The 23,712-nt window shown below is 35.0% G+C and overlaps 1 protein-coding gene across 2 annotated transcripts in view; it reads left to right on the top strand.

Annotated features, from left to right (window-relative positions):
- KLHL1 (kelch like family member 1) overlaps nt 1-23,712 on the top strand; it is a 378,567-nt gene that overhangs the window by 241,794 nt on the left and 113,061 nt on the right. For both annotated transcript variants that reach the window (XM_028106018.1, XM_028106011.1), the window contains one exon: nt 4,312-4,498. In XM_028106018.1, coding sequence (XP_027961819.1) covers nt 4,312-4,498 — 187 coding nt within the window. The remainder of the gene's footprint in view (nt 1-4,311; nt 4,499-23,712) is intronic.

The raw sequence follows: 23,712 nt of genomic DNA, 5'->3' as shown, positions 1-23,712 counted from the left end.
GAAGCAATACCCTTTTAGAGTCATAATTTCCAATGTATCGCAAAAAACATCTGAAATAAATTCATATAAATACTGTTGGAAAACTGCAGTTTGAGGAGTATCTATGTGTAAATATATGGGATTAAAACATTCATCAATATTCTCACGTTGCTAAACGTGGCTATTTTAAGCACATGGTTGAATTTCTCAAGCCATCAACAATCAAATTATTGGTATTTTAATGACAAATGTAATGGTAATTTTTAAGAAATATTGTTTTAATAATGGAATTTCTTTTTTCCCCCCAAAGCCGTAGTTAGAAATAAAGTAAATGGAACTTTATGAAGAGTATGCAAAAAGACAGTAACAATGTTTTAATACACACAATGGCAAAGAACATTTCTAATAAAAATTCATGACATTGCTGGCAACTGGAATGCTCTAACAAAGTTATTGTCGAGAATTCTAGGTAGAAATGGGTAAATTATCCTGTTTTTTCATATTAGTCAATTCTGAATATCATACATGTTTCTTGACTGTGTTCTATTCTGCAGCTACATGTTTACCCTTTAACTTGGAGATCATTATTTAGTCACAAGGAAACCTACCAAGGTGATGGAGAGTTAGGACATGCAAAGTGACTGCCTAGCTGACACAGATCAACCCATTAGAATTTTACATAATGTTGTTAATATACCCTATACTGTCGTTCTTATTGAGTCTCAGGATATTTTGATTTCTGATATCTTTTCTGGTTGACAAAATATTTTGAAACATTATTGTTTGTAGAGAGTAGGACCTTTCCTTGAGGTTTAATACACAATTTATGATGTAGTTAATGATTATTCTAAGTGTAAGAACATAGTAACAGTGAAGATTTTATGAAACATCCAAGAATTTTTTAAATTGTAAAATAAATTACATTATGATTATTCTTGATTGGAAGGTGTATTGGTTGGTAGTATCCTAGAAAGAAAATCTAATTTGTAGACAACTATTGTACAAATTCTTATATATAAACATGAGTATGTTTCTATGTAACATATAATTATTGAAACATATTGATATATTTTCTAAATTTGAGTGTCAAAAGACCTGTCACAATAGTTTAGATTTCATTAAAATTGAAGAATATAAAAAATTATTTTCATTTTATAGGGAAGAGCAATAATTGTGTGAATCTTGGATTACTGCAGGAAATCTAAAGATAGTTCACATTTAAAAGATAGCTTAACCATTTTATTATTCTGATTTGTGTCTTAATTTGGGATGAAATAGTAATGCTAAAAAGTGTTATCAGAGGAGATGAAATATAGACACAGTCATAGTAGCCATAAGCAATATAAATAATCATTTGAAAATACACAATAGCAAGGAAAAGTGATCATGAAAAATTTAATTTCTTTTAAAATAAAAAATAAATAAAATTTAAAAATTGTCAAATGATTAGGGGTATGCCAAAATTAAGAAATTTTACACAATGTTATATTAATTAAAGGAAAAAATATTTAAGTACAGAATACCTTGGTTATTTTATAGAATTAAATTATAAAGTTTAGTTTTATTTTGTATATCTTCCTTGTCATAATTTGAAATAATTTATAATATTTTTCATTATGCATACATCTATGAACATTGAGCAATTAATTTCCCTTTAAAATTATTTGAAAGTATTATAAATGTAGGCACTTAGGGTTGACTGTCCTCTGATACTGTATTTTGATTAAATTTCTTAAATTTTCTTTTATAATGACCTATTTTTAATGAAAAATTTGAGAGAATCCTTATTTATCTCTGCATTATGTATTTAGAAATATATAGATATGCAGCCATTTGAGTAGGTAATGAAATTAATATTTTTGATGTTAGCTTTATCATGTTGCACATTCTGTTAATCTATGTCCATTTTATATATATAAAATAAGGAACCAGGACAAGTTGGAAATATTTCAGTGATCAATGTGACTTTTCTTAGAAATCAAAACGGTATTCAAAAACTAAACTTTTTAAATTAATTTAATATTAGTCTATTGTCTTAAAGTTTTCTGAAGAAATAAAAACTATAAGCCTACACCATTGATCTTTTTGATATGTAGGACTATAAGAATTCACAAGACTGAACCTTTATAAAAGATACAACTTACTAAGCAATCTTATATTTTGTTAATCCTAAAATATTTATTAAATTAATTATACCTTACTCGACCCATATAATTAATGTGCAAGTTTTTTTAAAGTTTAAAATATAAGAAATTAACCCAAGTCTTGTATTTATTTAAATATTGTACTAACCTTATTTTTACAGAGTGATAAAATAAAAAAGAATGCATAGAGATATTTTTAAGCTAAAACTAACCCACTCTAATTAGATAAAAGAGTCATCTACATATTGGAACTAGTGTATGAACTCCTTTTAATGTAAGTGACATTATGTCCTCATATGTCAAACTTAAAATATTTACATCTATGCTATGAATCTATTTATCTAAAACCTAAGCCCTTACTCAAACTTCCAGTTACACTTATTGATTATGAGTTATAGTTTTCCAAGAAAAAAATATAGATATGAAGCCATATCTTTTGAATTTTTTTAAGTTTTTTTTCTCTTTTTACCCCTTTTATTTTGTATTTAACTATTTATCTGGATAAGATATTCCTAGAGTGTACTGCTAATAAAAGAACAGTTTCTTATGATCAACTAATCCCAAAGTTTCTCCAAAAAGGTGAAAAAGGAAGAGAAGAAGAAAAAAAAGAAGAACTGAAGGGAGCCAAGTTCAACCATATATACATTTATCACTGGAAAAGCTAAATTGTTTTCCTTTTAAGGAAAGGAAAAGGCTTAGATGTAGAGCAATTATACTTTGATATACAGATGACCAAAAGTCATATCAAAATCCTTTTTTTTTTCTTTTACTTTATAAAGACCACTAGGGTTTTCTTAGAAATAGATATTCTATTTGGTGGTTAATTTTTTTTTTTAATTACTGAAAGAGTAAAATAGTAGTCTTTAAAAAAAATCCATTAGAGATCTCCTATCCTAACCCATACCATTAAAAATAAAAGTGTTTTTCTTGTTTAGTGTTCAGAATGAAAGTGGGTAGAAAGGCAACTAAGATTTCAGTATACAAAAAGTGCAATGTAGCCAAGAATTTAATTGAACATCTTCCCTTCTATATTCCAAAGTATTCTGGTAGCTCTAATACATTACATTCCTTATTCAGCCTCAGAACTATTGTTCTTTCTCACATGTTACACGTTATCTTATGTGTTTTTATTTTCTTCTTGTCAACTCCAACAATGTATGTATCATGATGGCTGAATAAATTTACTCAATTAAGGTTAAAATGTGAAAATTAATTATTTAGTTAGATGCTGCTATCATATATTAACTTATTCACTCAATACATATTTGTGTACAGATGTGTGATAAAGTTTCTTATCAATATGGATGAAAAGGTCAGTGTATTAATATTAAATTTTCAACTTGTTAATTTTCTAAGTCTATGTGACAGATTTAGCTGTCACTTGAAATGAAACATTCATTCATTAAGAAAGAGAAAGTGATCCTGAAAGAATACAGATAAAAAGAGAGTCTAAAGAAAAACAGAAGAGGAGGGGAAAAAATAAAAGATATTTTGGATGTGCTCAAAGAAATGTACACAGAAGAATTTGGGGGGATAAAATCCTGGTGTAGCAAAAGAGAAACATACTATAGCTTCAAACAGCCGATCTTACTCTAGTCCTCCCTCAGGTGCTGGATTTTTGGTATAAAAGTTCTTAATTTCACTATTGGAAACTTTACCTTGTCTACTATACAACTTTCCATCTGCTTGCATCCTTAAAGAGATAAGGATAACTGTTTTCATTTTTATTGATTTTTTTTTAATTTCAAAGATGTTTAAGCCATACCTGGAATATCTTAAAATAAATATATGAATATTTATGAAAATTGTTACAATGAATTTGTTAAAGCTTACCTTTTAATTTCCTTCACCAGACAGGTTTATGGCCAAGAGAGGCAACTATATTCAATTTAGAAATAGACTTCATAAGAGGAAAGGAATGGAAAAAGTGATTTCTAAAAGTTCCTTTATATTCTTGTAATAAAATGATAATAAATAGTATTAAATAGAAAATAAAATCCATTCCATTTCTCATGGAAGCCTTCCATTTTACTCATTTTTTTGTCAATGTAATTAATTGTTATTACATTCTGCATCCCTCCCAATATATGGGTAATATCATAGGCATTAAGCTTCTAATTTTAACTACTGATGTCATATACTCATTCCTATAAAAACATTATTAACAGTGATTATGTATTATTCACAGATATTGGCTGACCTAGAAAACCATGCATTATTTAAGAATGATCTGGAATGTCAAAAGCTGATTCTGGAAGCAATGAAATATCATCTATTGCCAGAAAGAAGAACTTTAATGCAAAGTCCAAGAACTAAACCTAGAAAATCTACAGTTGGAACTCTATATGCTGTAGGAGGAATGGATAACAACAAAGGTATACAATTCTTCATCTCTATATAATACACACCCTGTACCATACCATGGCACGATCTTAATATTGACATCTGTATAATACTAATGAAACTCACATGCTTTATATATTAAGATTTAATATTAAGGGAAAACATTAAAGAACATCTTTTATTTTCAGTCTGGGGTTGCTGCTTCTGCTTATAATTCATCTTTAAATCCTTTATCTCTTGTGCGTTATGGGCCAGAGTTCATATGAAATGAAAAGGGGATTTAAAGCACTTACAAAACACAGGCCAAATAATGTGTTGGATATATTGACAACTGTATTTCAATTCTAAGCAAAGAAAATGTAATATGCCAAGCACATACTGGCTGAGAGCAATATTATGAAGAAGAGAGTTTCTTTTGAGGCATTTAGAATCTCATATGGAAGCCAGGCAAATAAATAGACAACTATACATAAGTGGCAGTTATATTTTACAAACCTAATTGGATTACCAATTTGGCCCTTCAAAAGGAAGTGAATGATTCATTTAACATAACATTTGAAGGTTTTTTTTATTATGTTATGTTAATCACCATACATTACATCATTAGTTTTTGATGTAGTGTTCCATGATTTATTGTTTGTGTATAACACGCAGCGCACCATGCAGAACATGCCCTCTTTAATACCCATCACCAGGCTAACGCATCCTCCCACCCCCCTCCCCTCTAGAACCCTCAGTTTGTTTTTCAGGGTCCATCGTCTCTCATGGTTCATCTCCCCCTCCGATTTACCCCCGTTCATTCTTCCCCTCCTGCTATCTTCTACCTCTTTTTTTTTTTAACATATAATGTATTATTTGTTTCAGAGGTACAGGTCTGTGAGTCAACAGTCTTACACAATTCACAGTGCTCACCATAGCACATACCCTCCGCAATGTCTATCACCCAGCCACCCCATCCCTCCCCCAACCCCACTCCAGCAACCCTCAGTTTGTTTCCTGAGATTAAGAATTCCTCAAATCAGGGAGGTCATATAATGCATGTCTTTCTCTGATTGACTTATTTCACTCAGCATAACACCCTCCAGTTCCATCCACGTCTTTGCAAATGACAAGATTTCATTCCTTTTGATGGCTGCATAATATTCCATTGTGTGTGTGTGTGTGTGTGTGTGTGTGTGTGTGTGTGTGTGTATACCACTTCTTTATCCATTCATCTGTCGATGGGCATCTTGGCTCTTTCCACAGTTTGGCTATTGTGGACATTGCTGCTATAAATATTGGGGTGCACACACCCCTTCAGATCCTTACATTTGTATCTTTGGGGTAAATACCCAGGAGTGCAAATGCTGGATCATAGGGTAGCTCTATTTTAATCTTTTTGAGGAACTTCCATACTGTTTTCTAGAGTGGCTGCACCAGCTTTCATTCCCACCAACAATGTAGGAGGGTTCCCCTTTCTCAGCAAACCCGCCAACATCTGTCATCTCCTGACTTGTTAATTTTAGCCATTTGGACTGGTGTGAGGTGATATCTCATTGAGGTTTTGATTTGGATTTCCCTGATGCCGAGCGATGTTGAGCACTTTTTCATGTGCCTGTTGGCCATTTGGATGTCTTCTTTGGAAAAATGTCTGTTCATGTCTTCTGCCTATTTCTTGATTGGATCATTTGTTCTCTGGGTGTTGAGTTTAAGAAGTTCTTTATTGATTTTGGATACTAGCCCTTTATCTGATATGTCATTTGCAAATATTTTCTCCCATTCTGTCGGTTGTCTTTTAATTTTGTTGACTGTTTCTTTTGCTGGGTGAAAGCTTTTTATGATGATGAGGTCCCAATAGTTCATTTTTGCCCTTGCTTCCCTTGCTTTTGGAGATGTTTCTAGGAAGAAGTTGATGTGGCTGAGGTCAAAGAGGTTGCTGCCTGTGTTCTCCTTTAGGATTTTGATGGACTCTTGTCTCATATTTGGGTCTTTCAACGATTTTGAGTCTATTTTTGTGTGTGGTATAAGGAAATGGTTCAGTTTCATTCTTCTGCATGTGGCTGTCCAATTTTCCCAACACCATTTGTTGGAGAGAATGTTTTTTCCATTGGACATTCTTTCCTGCTTGTTGAAGGTTAGTTGACCATAGAGTTGGGGGTCCATTTCTGGGCTCTCTATTCTGTTCCATTGATCTATGTGTCTGTTTTTGTGCCAGTACCATAATGTCTTGATGATGACAGCCTTGTAATAGAGCTGGAAGTCCAGAATTGTGATGCTACCAGCTTTGCTTTTGTTTTTCAACATTCTCTGGCTATTCGGGGTCTTTTCTGGTTTCATACAAATTTTAGGATTATTTATTCCATTTCTTTGAAAAAGGTGGATGGTATTTTGATGGGGATTGCATTGAATGTGTAGATTGCTCTAGGTAGCATGGACAAGTTCGCAATATTTTTTCTTCCAATCCATGAGCATGGAATATTTTTCCATTTCTTTGTGTCTTCTTCAATTTCTTTCATGAGTATTTTATAGTTTTCTGAGTACAGATCCTTTGCCTCTTTGGTTAGATTTATTCCTAGGTATCTTATGGTTTGGGGTGCAATTGTCAATGGGATCAACTCCTTATTTCTCTTTCTTCTGTCTTGTTGGTGTATAGGAATGCCACTGATTTCTGTGCATTGATTTTATATCTTGCCACTTTACTGAATTCCTGTATGAGTTCTAGCAGTTTTGGGGTGGAGGCTTTTGGGCTTTCCACATAAAGTATCATATCATGTGCAAAGAGTGAGAGTTTGACTGATTCTTTGCCGATTTGGATGCCTTTGATTTCTTTTTGTTGTCTGATTGCTGTGGCTAGGACTTCTAATACTATGTTGACTAGCAGTGGTGATAGCGGACATCCCTGCCGTGTTCCTGACTTTAGGGGGAAAGCTCTCAGTTTTTCCCCTTTGAGAATGATATTTGCTGTTGGTTTTTCATAGATGGCTTTTATGATATTGAGGTATGTACCCTTGTCCCTATACTCTGAATAGTTTTGATCAAGAAAGGATGCTGTACTTTGTCAAATGCTTTTTCTGAATCTATTGAGAGGATCATATGGTTCTTGTTCTTTCTTTTATTAATGTATTGTATCACATTGATTGATTTGCAGGTGTTGAACCAACCTTGCAGCCCAGGGATAAATCCCACTTGGTTGTGGTGAATAATCCTTGTAATGTAATGTACTGTTGGATCCTATTGTCTAGTATTTTGGTGAGAATTTTTACATCCATGTTCATCAAAGATATTGGTCTGTAATTCTCCTTTTTGATGCGGTCTTTGTCTGGTTTGGGGATCAAGGTAATGGTGGCCTCATAAAATGAGTTTGGAGGTTTTCCTTCCATTTCTATTTTTTTGGAAGAGTTTCAGAAGGATAGATATTAATTCTTCTTTAAATATTTGGTAGAATTCCCCTGGGAATCCATGTGGCCCTGGGCTTTTGTTTGTTGGGAGATTTTTGATGACTGCTTCAGTTTCCTTACTGGTTATATGTTATAGGTCTGTTCAGGTTTTCTATTTCTTCCTGGTTCAGTTTTTGTAGTTTTTGTAGTTGATACATCTCTAGGGAGATCCAGGTTATCTAATTTGCTGGCATAGAGTTGCTCATAATATGTTCGTATACTTGTATTTCTTTGGTGTTGGTTGTGATCTCTCTTTCATTCATCATTTTGTTGATTTGGGTCCTTTCTCTTTTCTTTTTGATAAGTCTGGACAGGGGTTTATCAATCTTGTTAATTCTTTCAAAGAACCAGCTCCTAGTTTCGTTGATCTATTCTATTCTTCTTTTTTTTTTTTTAAGATTTTATTTATTTATTTGACAGAGAGAGAGACACAGCAAGAGAGGGAACACAGGCAGGAGGAATGGTAGAGGGTGAAGCAGGCTTCCTGTGGAGCAGGGAGCCCGATATGGGGCTTGATCCCAGGACCCTGGGATCATGACCTGAGCTGAAGGCAGACGTTTAACCACTGAGCCACCCAGTTGCACCTATTCTACTATTCTTTTGGTTTCTATTTCATTGCTTTCAGCTTTGATCTTTATTTATTCTCTTCTCCTGCTGGGTTTAGGCTTTATTTGCTGTTCTTTCTCCAGCTCCTTTAGGTGTAGGGTTAGGTTGTGTATTTTAGACCATTGTTGTTTCTTCAGAAAGGATTGTATTGCTATATACTTTCCTTTTAGGACTGCCTTTGCTGTATGCCAAAGATTTTGAACAGTTCTGTTTTCATTTTCATTGGTTTCCATGAATGTTTTTAATTCTGCTTTAATTTTCTGTTTGACCCATTTCATTCTTTAGTAGGATGCTGTTTGGCCTTCATGTATTTGAGTACTTTCTGACTTTCCTCTTGTGATTGAATTCTAGTTTCAAAGCATTGTGGTCTGAAAATATGCAGGGAATAATACCAATCTTTTGGTACTGGTTGAGACCTAATTTGTGACCTTGGATGTGATCTATTCTGGAGAATGTTCCATGGGCACAGAGAAGAATGTGTATTCCGTTGCTCTGGGATGGAATATTCTGAATATATCTGTGAAGTCCATTTGGTCCAGTGTATCACTTAAGGTCTTTATTTCCTTGTTGATCTTTTGCATAGATGATGTCCATTTCAGTCAGAGGGGTGTTAAAGTCTCCCACTTTTATTGTACTGTTGTCAATGTGTTTCTTTGCTTTTGTTATTAATTGCCTTATATAATTCGTTGCTCCCATGTTAGGGGCATAGATATTTACAATTGTTAGATCTTCTTGTTGGATAGACCCTTTATGGAAGATATAGTGTCCTTCTTCATCTCTTATTACAATCTTTGTTTTAAAATCTAATTTGTCTGATATAAGGAGTGCCACCCCAGCTTTCTTTTGGTGTCCATTAGCATGGTAAATAGTTTTCCACCCCCTCACTTTCAATCTGGGGGTGTCTTTGGGTCTAAAATGAGTCTCTTGCAGAGAGCATATCGAAGGGTCTTGTTTTTTAATCCAATCTGATAGCCTGTGTCTTTTGATTGGGGCATTTAGCCCATTTACATTCAGGTAACTATTGAAAGATACGAATTTAGTGTCATTGTATTGCCTGTAAGGTGACTGTTACAGTATATTGTCTGTGTTCCTTTCTGGTCTATGTTGCTTTTAGGCTCTCTCTTTGCTTAGAGGACCCCTTTCAATATTTCTTGTAGGGCTGGTTTTGTGTTTGCAAATTCTATTAGTTTTTGTTTGTCCTGAATCTTTTTATCTCTCCTTCTATTTTTAATGACAGCCTAGCTGGGTGTAGTATTCTTGGCTGAATAATTTTCTCGTTTAGTGCTCTGAATATATCATGCCAGTCCTTTCTGGCCTGCCAGGTCTCTGTGGATAGGTCTGTTGTCAATCTAATGTTTCCACCATTGTAGGTTATATAGCTCTCCTCCTGAGCTGCTTTCAGAATTTTCTCTTTGTCTCTGAGACTCATAAGTTTTACTATTAGATGTTGGGGTGTTGACCTATTTTTATTGATTTTGAGAGGGGTTCTCTGTGCCTCCTGGATTTTGATGCCTATTTCCTTCCCCACATTAGGGAAGTTCTCTGCTATAATTTGCTCCAATATACCTTCTGCCCCTCTCTCTCTTTCTCCTTCTGGAATCCCAATTATTCTAACGTTGTTTTGTCTTATGGTATCGCTTATCTCTCTAATTCTGCCCTCGTGATCGAGTAGTTGTTTATCTCTCTTTTTCTTATCTTCTTTATTTTCCATCATTTGATCTTCTATATCACTAATTCTCTCTTCTGCCTCATTCATCCTGGCAGTTAGAGCCTCCATTTTTGATTGCACCTCATTAATAGCCTTTTTGATTTCGACTTGGTTAGATTTTAGTTCTTTTATTTCTCCAGAAAGGGTTTCTCTAATAACTTCCATTTTTTTTCAAGCCCAGCTAGTATCTTTAAAATCATCATTCTGAACTCTAGTTGCGACATCATACTTATATCCATATTGATTAGGTCCCTTGCAGTTGGTACTGCTTCTTGTTCTTTTTGTTGAGGTGATTTTTTCCATCTTGTCATTTTGTGCAGAGGCGAATAGATGAATGAGAGAACAAGTAACAAGGTAAAAACATTCCCAGAAAATATACACTAAACAAATCAGAAAAGACCTGAAACTGGGGGGAAAGAAAGGGAGAGAAGAAAACAGAAAAAGAAAAAAGAAAAGAGAAAGAAAAAGATAAAAACAAACAAAAATGAAACAAAACTAAAATAACAGAATATGATCAAATATGATCAGGCTGGTGCATAGTTCAGTGCCACACACTAGATTTTGGGCGTATTTTGGTCTGTTAGAAGAAAGTGCCTCCCAAAATTTTAAAGAAAGAAAAAGTTATATATGTACAAAAATAAGCATTAATACAATGAAGGGATGGAATATGACTGTAAAGATGAAAATTATAAAAGATTTTATAAAAGGAATTGATAAGAAGTTGGTTGAAAAAGAAAGAAGAGGATAAAAAAAAGGTAGAGAATGTGATCAGGCTGGAGACTAGAACAAAGCCATACACTAGAGATTTAGGGTATATTTTGATCTGTTAGAAGAAACTGTATCTCAAAATTTTAAAGAGAGAACAACTTATATATATATAGATATAGATATATATATACCAAAAATAAGGGTAACTACTCTGAAGGGATAGAATATGACTCTAAAAATGAAAAATAAAAAATATTTTTTAAAAAAGTTATTGATAAAATGTTCGTTGCAAAAGGGAAAAAGAAAAGTTCCAAAAAAAAAAAGTTAAAAAAAATTAACTTTGAAAGTCTTAAGAATCATCGTAAAAAGCCATGGATTCTATGTGCAGTATTCCCCTAGTGCTGGAGTTCTACCGTTCTCATTGATCGGTAAACTTGGTATTGGCCGGCATTCTTGCTGATCTTCTGGGGCAGGTGCTTGTTGTCGTGGTTCCCAAATGTCTTTGCCAGAGTCGGAATTGCCCCTCCCCTGCTCGGGTTTACTCTCGGGAGCTTTGGTTCCCTGCAAGCTTTCCGTACAGCTTTGGAGGACAAGAGTGAAAATGGCGGCCTCCCAATCTCCCACCCAGAGGAGCCAAGAACTCAGGGCCCTGCTCCTCAGTGCGCCCCCAGAGAAAAGCAGTCAGTCACTCCCGTCTCCCCCGTCCCCAGCCGCACTCCATGCTCACATGGCCTGTGACCGAGCATTTCTATCTCTGGCACCCGACTCGTTGTGGCGTCTCCAAACCCAGCAGATCCCTGTGGTGCGCTCCCGCATCACTCCTCACAGGGGAGGAAGGGGAGTCTACCTGGATTTGCCCCTTGTTGGGTCCCTGCTGGAGGAGCAGTGGCCCGACTGTGCTGCTGATCATGGTTTATGGCAACCCCGAGCTGAGAGCCCTTGCCTCGGCTCCATCTCTGCTGCCGGCTTCCCCGCTCAGATATCAGGGAGCTCTGCTGCACTCAGGCAACCCCGGTGTTTCTGTGACCCTGAGGGTCCTGAGACCACACTGTCCTGCGAGGGTTCCACCCCCCACTTAGCCACTGGAGTGACATTCCTCAGTGGAGCCGACTTCTAAAAGTTCCGATTTTGTGCTCCGCTGCTCTATCACTTGCCAGAAGCGGCCGACGGAGGCCCCCTCCCCCACTGTCTATCTTCCCAAATATTGCCTCAGATTCACCTCTCTGCACGTCCTACCTTCCAGAAAGTGGTTGCTTTTCTGTTCAGAGATTTGCTGCTATTCTTTCCTTCGATCTCCTGTTGAGTTCCTAGGTGTTCAGAATGGTTTGATCCCTATCCAGCTGAATTCCTGGGACCAGACGAAATCCAGGTCTCCTACTCCTCCACCATCTTGCTCCGCCCCACATTTGAAGGTTTTATTCTTACTTTTCTATAGTTCGTGGAAAACATTCCATGAATATTTGTCTTCTTTAACTTGTCTTATATGGTACACAACACAAATAATAAAACTGCCATATGTTTGTGTCTGATAAGTGATATAATTATCCTCTCTCTCTCTCTCTCTCTCTATATATATATATATATATATATATATATGTTTTGAGATTTTATTTATTTATTTGAGAGAGAGAGAGAGAGAGGGCATGAGCAGAGCAGAGGGTAGAGGGAGAGGGAGAAGCAGACTCTCTGCTGAGCAGGGAGCCAGTAGGGGGGTGCTCCATCCCATGACCTGAGCTGAAGGCAGACTATTAACTCACTCAACCGTCCAGGCACCCTAATCCACAATATATATAGATGGCAACAATAGACTGTGGTTACACGTTTGATCTCTATTAAAGAACTTTGTTATTAAAGAATCAGAAGGAAGCAGCAAAAGCCCCTGGGTGGCTCAGTCGTTTAAGCCTCCAACCCCTGGTTTTGGCTCAGGTCATGATCTCAGGGTCCTGGGATCAAGCCCACCTTGGACTCTGTGCTCTGTGCTCAGCAGAGTCTGCTTGTCCCTCTCCCTTTGCTCCTCCCATGCTCTCTCTTTGTTTTTCTCTCTCAAAAAAATAAATAAAATCTTTAAAAAAAAAAGAAGAAAGCAACAAAACCTACTTCCACAATTATGAAGTGAGATCTCCAAATAGCAGCTAAAGGAAAACAATTAAAGTAATTGATAAGGAAAGACACATATTCCCATATTTTTGTCTGTTATGAAGATACCTTGTGGCCATTAGGTGGTTTTCACCAGTTTAATTTTTTGAGAAGTTTACTTCCTGTTTACTGGGACATTGATTTTTAGTAATCATCACATTAAATGAGCACTAGAGAATTTCTATTTACATATATTTTTGCATATATGATATCTAGGTTATATATTATATATATAACTGTCAGTTAAAGGGGGTAAATAACTTGTTGCTTTAAGAACTAGGGAAATGGCTTCAGCTCTCTCTCCCACCTTCTCTCCCTCCATTTTCTGCTTATCCTATAATATGTTATTGCATAAGGGAATATGTCAGACGTTTTGAAAAAGTGTGGTTCAAACCCCTTTTTTGTAAAGTGGTGAAATAGAAAAAATTTTATCAGATACAAACCTGATAAAAAAAATAGTCAGAACCTGTACTAAAATTCCAAAGAAATTTTTTCAAGCTAAGAAAACAAATCTAGTAACCCACATTGTCCTTATGAGAGTAATAAATAGCAAATGTCATACACCACATGACATAGTCATCTCTTGTAGCAGAAGCATGCAAACTTTATTTTAACATTATAACATGTTCATTGTAAGTGTAAAAGTATATACCCTGATTTCCATGGTTTTCAATAAATATATGCATCCAAGTCTAAGATTTTATAAATGGGTAGTGGTTTTTTATAATATTTATCAAATTTTATTAATTTATTTTTTAAAGATTTTATTTATCTGACAGAGAGAGACACAGCGAGAGAGGGAAGATAAGCAGGGGGAGTGGGAGAAGGAGAAGCAGGCTTCCCGCTGAGCAGGGAGCCCGATGCGGGGCTCGATCCCAGGACGCTGGGATCATGACCTGAGCTGAAGGCAGACTTTTAATGACTGAGCCACCCAGGCTTCCCAATACTTATCAAATTTTAAAGTCAAATGAGTGAAATTTGTTTTTAAAGAAACTGTATTCTACAGAAAGAATGCCCGTACAACACTGATTCCACTTGTAAATCTGCACATAATATTTTTTTCTAAAGAAAAAGAAGAGGAGGGTGCCTGGGTGGCTCAGTTGGTTAAGCAACTGCCTTCGGCTCAGGTCATGATCCTGGAGTCCCAGGATCGAGTCCCGCATCGGGCTCCCTGCTCAGCGGGGAGTCTGCCTCTCCCTCTGACCTCCTTCCCTCTCATGCTCTCTCTCTACCATTCTCTCTCTCTCAATAAATAAATTAAAAAAATCTTTAAAAAAAAAAGAAAAGAAAAAGAAGAGGAAGAAGAGAAGAAAGAGGAGGAACGAGTAGGAGGGGGAGGAAGAGGATGAAAAGGAGGAGTTGGAGGAAGGCCATTTATTGAATCTGGTTTGCCTCTAATTAAGATTGAGTAATAACCATAAATTAAAATAGGCACAAAAATTACTATACTGTTAAAGAGCCAAAGGTCATGGCTAAATTTGAATTTTTAAATCTGGTGACTTCAGGGTGCCTGGGTGGCTCAGTTGGTTAGGCGACTGCCTTCGGCTCGGGTCATGGTCCTGGAGTCCCGGGATCGAGTCCCGCATCAGGCTCCCTGCTCAGCGGGGAGTCTGCTTCTCCCTCTGATCCTTCCTCCCTCATGCTCTATCTCATTCTCTCTCTCAAGTAAATAAATAAAACCTTAAAAAAAATTAAAGTTATACAAAGCATATTCTCTTACCTTAATGAAATTGAAGATATTAGTAGAGAAACGTACCTAGAAAATCTACAAATATTTGGAAATTAAAGGTCACACCTCTAAATAACCCATGGATCAAAGAGAAAGTCATAATTAAAATTAGAAAAAAATTACTTGAAGGCCAAAATAGCAAAATTTGTGGAATTCTGCTAAATGTTTCATACGAGAAAATTTATGGCATAAAATGCTTACATTAGAAGAGATATCTCAAAGTATTGTATATGCTTCTACTTTAAGAAACTTGAGGGTGCCTGGGTGGCTCAGTTGGTTAAGCAACTGCCTTTGGCTCAGGTCATGATCCTGGAGTCCCAGGATCGAGTCCCGTGTCAGGCTCCCTGCTCGGCAGGGAGTCTGCTTCTCTCTCTGACCCTCTTCCCTCTCGTGCTCTCTATCTCTCATTCTCTCTCTCTCAAATAAATAAATAAAATCTTTAAAAAAAAAGATTTAAATCTGGTGACTTCAAATTGTTGTAGCATAAAAGAATATGAGAATATGGAGTCTACTGAGTTAAACTGTTGGTGGGTTTTGAATTTCCCTAAGCAATCTTTTTAAAATTCTTTAAATTATTTAAAAATTGATCTTTCTTAGATATTCCAACTCTCACTTTAGAATTGAGTAATACCAACAATTTAGTTATTATTACACATATTCAATAAGGTAGAAGCTTAAAAGAATGTGATAATACAGGAGGTTTAAACAGATATCCCAGATTAAATCAGCAATACAATGGAAAAAGTTATTTGAAGGAACTTTTAGGAAATTTTACCATATCCTTAGCCCTATCAGAGTGAGATATTAATATCCCATAAACTTAGATAAAAATCCAATACTTAATACCAAACCTTAGAGAACCCATTTTTCCTAGTGAAGCAGAAACTTATAAAAGCCCCATGTTTCAAGGGATTTAAAGAGCAAATAGAACATTTTCATGGTAATCCCTCCTATTTACATCCTGCTTTTACTGCTTAATAGTGCTTTCTACACCTTATTAAATTTTATCTTTAAATGGGCATTAAGATTTTATCTTAAAATTGTGTTTTCTTGGAAGGTAATGAGGAAAAGGGAATGAAATATAAAAAAGAAAGTAATCAAAAGAAAAAGTTACAGTAAAAAATTGGAATTCAGTTGGCATGATTAATTTGAAAAATAATACAATATATAACGCTCAGTGTATTTTTTTAAATTTGACATATTTTTATTGTGCCTTATAAAGGGCTATATAAACATTTTGTTGGGATTCCTCTTCAGCTAGATAATTATTGAGATTCAGATGACATCAAATGAGATAGATAAACTGTGGACACAATGCTGGCAGATTTTCCATAGACATGAAAATTCAGAGCGCTAGCCTCTCCTCTCTCCCTTCTTATAATCATATATATATGCATTCAGTACTGATGCAAATCTTTTGCACATCTATTTTGTGCCCGGTCTTTATTAAGAACCTGTGTACTGTGGTGAGCATTATGCATATAACCCCTACCTCACAGAGCTACCAAGGTCATCTGGGAAAACAAATAATAAACAAAATACTTATAAAATGAATGTTACAAGAAGGGAATTGCAAGTGGAATGAATATAATGCCTGTGGAGCAAACCTGGTCTAGTCTAGAAAAGTCAGAAGTGCAAAGTGTCTGCTCTTGTTGTTTTGATAGCTGAAATCTTAAGAATTATTAGGGATTAGTTTAGCACATTATTAGAATGGAAGGATGGTCTGGGTGCTAAGTTCCAGACTCCAGGTATATCAAATGTGAAGGTTCACAGTTGAAGAAAAGTGACATCTTCAAAAGAAAAAAAAAAATGGAGAGAAATCCCTTATGGCAGGATTATGGCCATAGGGAAATGAAAGCATGTTAGTTGTGGAAGAGAGACACAGTGGGCTTCAGTGAGAGATTTTACAGGATCAATTCTGATTTGAAACTACAGAGGTCTTAGAAAGCTGGTGACGTTCCTAGTGGTGAAAGCAGTCTTCAAAATCAGAGAGATGCCCATTCAAATCCAGGAGGTCACTTAAAATGTCTAATATAATTTACCCTTTCTCAGCATTATATCCACTTCTGTAAAAAGTATATTCATTAAATGAGATGAAACAATATGTAAAGAGGTTAAACTAAAACACAACAAAGCATTCCAACATGTTTGTACCAAAGGGACTCCCAGGGGACTCAGAGCAGAAACCTGGGCTAACCATCCTAATCATGTGGAACAAGGCCAAGCTGTGTAGGAACTTTGGAGACATGAAAATATGTGGGTTCTGTGAAATAACAGTGATATGACACAAGGAAGGGAATAAAATATTCATATAAATGACATTTATATTTATATCATGTGCATGGTAAATGCCTTTTACGCTAATATGAACATTCAAAAATGATGAATCAAATGAGTAAAAAAGAATCAAGCCATAAATAGAAGTTTGTAATGTGTTTTAGAAAGTATGATTTCATTTACTTCTATAACAGGAAAATACTGAAGAATAAATCTTTAAGGGGGCCTGGGTGGCTCAGTTGGTTAAGCGACTGTCTTTGGCTCAGGTCATGATCCTGGAGTCCCGGGATCGAGTCCCGCATTGGGCTCCCTGCTCAGCGAGGAGCCTGCTTCTCCCTCTGACCCTTCCCCCCTCTCATGTACTCTCCCTCTCTCATTCTCACTCTCTCAAATAAATAAATAAATCTTAAAAAAAAGAATAAGTCTTTAAAAACTTAGCAATATATAGCATATTTTGAAGCCAATTAAAACATTATTGTAAGTTTTAATATTTATTCTACTATGAATTGAGAAATGAGGGGACATAAAGTTAAATAAAAAGGCAATAAATACAAGCTGTGTTTATAAGGAGAACAATTTTCTTTAAATGGTGTCAACCGAAATCAAATGCAGATTCAAATCAAAGCAGTAAACTATTGATCAATTTGTTGTTGTTTTGGTAAGAATTTTATTACAAATCACACAGTAATCATCATAAATAGTTCAGAAGGTTGATTTAAAGGTAAAACACTAATCACTTACTTTCAAGTGCTTAGATTGACTTACACTTATGTATGATTCATGTAAGCTATGAAATAAAATTTGGTGGTAGTGGTTAATGGAAAATATTTGCATCAAAATATCATTATTGGATTTATATTCTGATCCTGACTGTTTATTAGACAATTCCTTAGAAATAGGATTAATTTGGTTTTGTATTGATCAAAATAGTATTTTCTTGAGATAATTTTCTTCATTCTACTAATGCAAGTATTGAAAATCTGATAAATATATAATAGTATAGATAAGAAAAATCAGCTTATAACTTAAGTACAGTCATTGTTAACAGAATGGTGTATTTCCTTTCTCAAATTTCTATGTATGTGTGTGTGAGTATGTAAAGCCATAACTATCTATCTACATTTATATAAAGACATACCTATTAACATTTGTCTTCATAAAGTCTGTGATTATCTAGATAGGTATAATATATAAGTATATGTGGATTTATTGACTTACTTAAAATTGTTATTTTTGTTGTTTTTATTCATTATTTATATATGTAAATTTATATTTCATTAACATTTTAAAATACATCTTATCAAGAAGCTTACTAATTCTTATTTACATGGAAACGCCACAAGTTTTTTTAGCTCAAACTTATTTCTAAACATTTGGTGGGATCCAATTCTTTTTTCTGTAAATAATGCCATCATTAGCATCTGCATTCATTAAGAGTTTTTCTTGACCTTTGAGTGTTCTTTATAAAGATTACTAGATGAAAAATTATTGGGTGGGAAGGTAAAACTGTTGTGACATATGATCCAATGTCCTTCTGGAAAGTTTATAAGAATATAGCATCACCAAATTAAACAATAATGCCAGCTTAAGTGTTTTCTCAACCAGTTTTCTGTCTTAAAAAAAAAATTTATAAAAAGTTTCTAGCATAGCAATAGTAGAAAAAATTATACAGTGAAAACTCCCATGTTCTTGTCATTACATTTATATTTCTCTTAACAGTGAAATTGAGTATTTTGTATATTGAATTTTTATGTCTAAAATCATCTATATAATGATATAGAATGACATATTATTTCCTTCTTTTTTAATTATTATAAATTTTATTTCAGTGTCTTGAGCTAATCGCCTATACCGTATAGTAGAAAGTCTAGTACAAACAGTTTATGGTGTGATCCTTTCATTTTCTTTAAGAGGAATAATGCTAATATTTTACAAATTTGTTGTAAATTTCTAATTGGTAGCAGAGCATTACTTGACAATTCCTGGAAGAATGATTCCTCTTGTATATGAAAATATATGGAGATTGTGGATAACATTAAGTTGTCTCTCAGAGAGAATTTACTTTCCTTTTGGCAGACACTTGAGTAAGAGGAAAACCCTCCTTCCAAATCAGGACTGGATGATTTGAAACTAAGATGAAGTATTTGTGAGAGCTTCTTTACTCCTGGTTTCTTTCTAATCTTCATATAAGAGCCATTCCTCCATGGTGGGCCCTGAGTACTCTTTTATTTTCAGAAGGATGAGCTCTACCTCATTTTTAGCATTCAGCTTCCATTGTCTGCCTGGATTTCTGCCTCTCATCAGATAGGTCTTAGACCTCAGCAAATGCACAGAGAAGACAAGCAACAATGCCCTGCCATTCTCTTTTTTGAGTCTAAGACCCTAAGGACCTTGGTAGTCTAGAACTGCAGTTAGTGTCTTCCCAGCTCCAGGAGACTCCCAAGAAGCCTGAGCCAATGAATGTTCCCAGGGCTCTCAGCCTCACTCTGCTTGTGAATCAGCATCATAGTTAAAAGCAGAGGCCCCTGTGGATTTGTAATTTCAACAATTCCCATTTCTGAAAGTTCTCTCTTTTGTTTGAGATTTATAAAATAATCATTTATGTTCTCATCTTATGTTTTAATTTCATCTATTATTTGCTTAAATGTTTTACATGTTTAATTTATATCCTGTGATGAGTAATTTCAACATCTAAAGTTTGAGGGTCTAAGCCTGTTGTCTGTTGTTTCTGACAAGTCTCATTTTTGTTAGTTTGATTCTTCGTGTGTTGTGTAATATTTTGAAGTCATAGTTAATTTCATTTACTCTGTGGGGCTTTGGGGGACCTAATTTGGGGATGCTTTTGTCCAGTGAGGATGAGTTAGCTTCAACCAAGAATGAGGGGCACCACTGACATGAGCCCTGTCAGCCCTCTTCAAAGCTCCAGACTTCACGCAAAGTATCTGGTTCACTCTTCCACCTTATGTTAGGCCCAGGGCAGGTGCTTCAGATCCTATCACAGGCATAGACATTTGCCACAGGGAAGTGCTGCCTTCTGTATTCAGTTAGCTCTCTCCCAGGTTTTACCTCACTCTTCTTTCAGCTACTTGGTTGTGCCCTTGTAGTTTTTTCTCACTTTTCATTTAAATCCGGCAATGCAAAAAAATAGATGTATTGTTGAAATTTGCCCAGGTATATTGGTGTTATAACTAGAGGGCACGTCAGCATGTCTTCTGTTCTCCAATAAACAGAACCCTCCTTTTTCTTTTCCATTTAGACATTTTCTCCATAGATTTTTTCATTTGTTTTATGTCTTATCCTTTTTGGAATGTAGGTATTTTGTTTAGAATGAAACTACTAGCAACTTGACTTTTTCTTCCCTTTCACACATTTATAAAGTAGATCATAGACATATCCTTGGTTATATACTTTTTGAGTATTCACAAATTTGGTAATACTATTGAGATGTAACTTTAAAATCTCTAAAATAGAGATTATACTTCTAACTCAAAGTATTAAATTAGATCATGTGATAAATTAGAACAGCTCTGATACAATGTAGATGATGACTCACTAACAATTTGATCAAATCCCTGAACGTTCTTCTGATAGCAAATGTAATTCAAACTCATGCCCAAGCCTAATTAGAAATTGATACATGTCTTGGTTCTGAAGGATCATTAGCAAGTATTCAGAGCTACAAGTATAAATTCATGAGTATATTTGTTCTAATGTAGTAGATTAACTCCCTTTCCTGAATTATAAGCAAACTGGAGAAAGGAAATTTGCTTTTTGTTTTTTTTAGACAGTGGGGGGAAAGGCAGAGGGGCAGAGGGAGATGGAGAGAGAGAATCTTAAGCAGGCTCCACACCCAGCATGGAGCCCAACTTGGGGCTTGATCTCCCAACCCTGAGGTCATGACCTGAGCCAAAATCAAGAGTCTGACGCTTAGGTTGCCTGGGTGGCTCAGATGGTTAAGCGTCTGCCTTCGGCTCAGGTCATGATCCCAGAGTCCTGAGATCGAGTCCCACATCAGGCTCCCTGCTCCTTGGGAACCTGCTTCTCCTTCTGCCTCTCTCTCTCTCTCTCCCTCTCTCTGTCTCTCATGAATAAATAAATAAAATCTTTAAAAAAAAAAGAGTCTGATGCTTAGTGGACTAAGCCATTCAGGCATCCCAAGAACTTTACATTTCTAACTTCAGGTACATTGTTACTTCTAGTAGGCTTTCAGTAAATATTTGCCGTATTGAAATTACAACTTATTTGACTGATCTTAGTAGATGTCCAAAATGAACAAATCTCATACATACATATATATGAAGCATTAACTTTTAAGTGTAATATTTATCAATATAAACTTTGTATTCATGTGAAAATCTCCTTTATTTATAATCCTTTGAAGATCTGAAAAACAGACTGTAAATAGAAGATTGTTATTACCTGAATAATTTTCCTAATTCAAGCAGAAGAAAATATTATGAATCTATATCTCTCCTCAGCAACTGAACATTTAGGAATTATAAAATTACTTCACCAATGATGTATTTTTAATACCTAATACTAAAGCACCACCATATACAATATCTCATTTACTTTGTACAAAAAACTTATGTTGATAGTATATTCTTGATCATTTGATTTTGACAAAGATGAGAAACATTCTTAATTTGTACCTTTTACTAAGTATGTTAAGGTAGAGTTTGAGTGCAGAGATCTGTGTAATTCTGAAATCTGTTTTATTTCTTCTACCCTTTTGCCCACATTTAACTTATTAATGATGAGTTGTGCTGAAAGTGACTTTTTTAAGTGCCAGTATAAAAGCCTGACATACATTTAATTCTTAATATATGATTTTTCTTCAAGATTTTACTGACATTTAGGACTAGTTCTCTGGAGAACACATTAGAGATATAAGAAAGTAGGTAATTGAAAAAGTAAAATATTCTCTATTATATTTATTTCTCTTTCATGTTTTGTAAATTAGTTTTATGCACACAGAATTATAAATATATTAACTATTTCCCCTTGATTTAAAATTCTCTATTTGATCAATTTCTCATAAGCTTTACATTTCAATAACATATCTTCAAAATGTAATTATCACAGACATTTCATAAGAATTCAAACTCTATTTTAAGTTTTATTCTAAGGATAGGTATGGAGAACTATTAAGTTAGTATTTTTATTTTTTATTTTTTTAAAGATTTTATTTATTTATTCATGAGAGACAGAGAGAGAGAGAGAGAGAGGCAGAGGGAGAAGCAGGCTCCCAAGGAGCCGGGAACCTGATGCGGGACTCGATCCCAGGACTCTGGGATCACGACCTGAGCCGAAGGCAGATGCTTAACCATCTGAGCCACCCAGGTGCCCCTTGTTTATTGTTTTTAAAATAAGAGTTTCTTATTACAAGTGTTCAAAAATATTCTTTTTTATTTAACTTTTATGTCTATATTATTTCTTCAAAGAGCAAATTATCCATGTGAATAAAACAACTTTTAGATATGAATGTAAAAATCCTACTTGTCTGTGACTGTGAAATACATGGTATAATTATTAAATAAAAGCTCTACAATTCAAACAAGGTCATTATATTTCCTACTATAAAAAATCATTAATATCCTGTCTAGAATATACGCCATCAGCAATATTTCCATCTAATGTGGCTCTGAAGTCTGTCATCAGAATTGTTCTGCCTTCCGTAGCTAATCAGTTATCAGAGCTTGTCTGATTTACATCAGAATTTCCACTACATTGGTTGAAGCTTTATCACCTTATGCCTGCAGATCTGGGGTAAATCATGTGTTTCTCAGATGAACTTATTTTTTCTTACAACACATAAATAAGCTACATAATGATCTCCCTATCTCCAATCTCTCTCCAACTCACTACTGGCAAATCAATTTATCCTGACTTTTAGCATAATCACTAAAATGCAAAATAATGATGATGATGATGATAATAATAGTAATAATAATAATAAAAACCTTCATTAGTCCCCCACCACCCAGGTAGAGCCCATTCTTTATCAGTGTATTTATCCTTCACTGTCTACCATTTCAAATTTAACCAGTAGGTTTTTCCTATTTTCTCTCCATCAAAAATGTCTTGATAGGATACCTCTAATCTTTATCAAATTTCACAACTCGTTTCCTCAGGTTTGAAGCTATACACTAGTTGCAGTACGGTTGATACATATCCATTGCCTTTTGCTTCAGTGTCTTACTCCTTTTATCACCCCTTTCTTTGTTTGTCTAACCCTGCTTCACTATCTGCCCACCCCTTAGCTGCATCTTGTCCATCTTTTGTAATGTCTTAGCATTTTGTGCTTACCACTTTTATTACACCAATCCAGTTATATTGAAAATATCTGTTTTGGGGACACCTGGGTGGCTCAATCAGTTAAACATCTGCCTTCAGCTCAGGTCATGATCCTGGAGTCTTGGGTTCGAGCCCTGCATCAGGCTCACTGCTCAGCGAGAAGCCTGCTTCTCCCTCTGCCTGCCACTCCCCCTGCTTGTGCTCTCTCTCTCTCTCTCTCTGTGGCAAATAAATCAATAAAATCTTTAGAAAAAGAAAAGAAAACATGTTTTTAATTATTTTATTTTCCCAAAATTTTCTGTAATAAGTTAAAAGAATCATAAAGTGAGCATCTATATACTCAGCCAATTTTATAGTTAATATTAAGGT

Source organism: Eumetopias jubatus, unplaced genomic scaffold (assembly GCF_037043125.1).
Source record: "Eumetopias jubatus isolate StellerSeaLion01/CBP00866 unplaced genomic scaffold, mEumJub1_p1.0 scaffold_3, whole genome shotgun sequence".
NCBI classification, from domain to species: Eukaryota; Metazoa; Chordata; class Mammalia; order Carnivora; family Otariidae; genus Eumetopias; species Eumetopias jubatus.
This window is presented reverse-complemented; position numbering and strand designations above follow the sequence as displayed.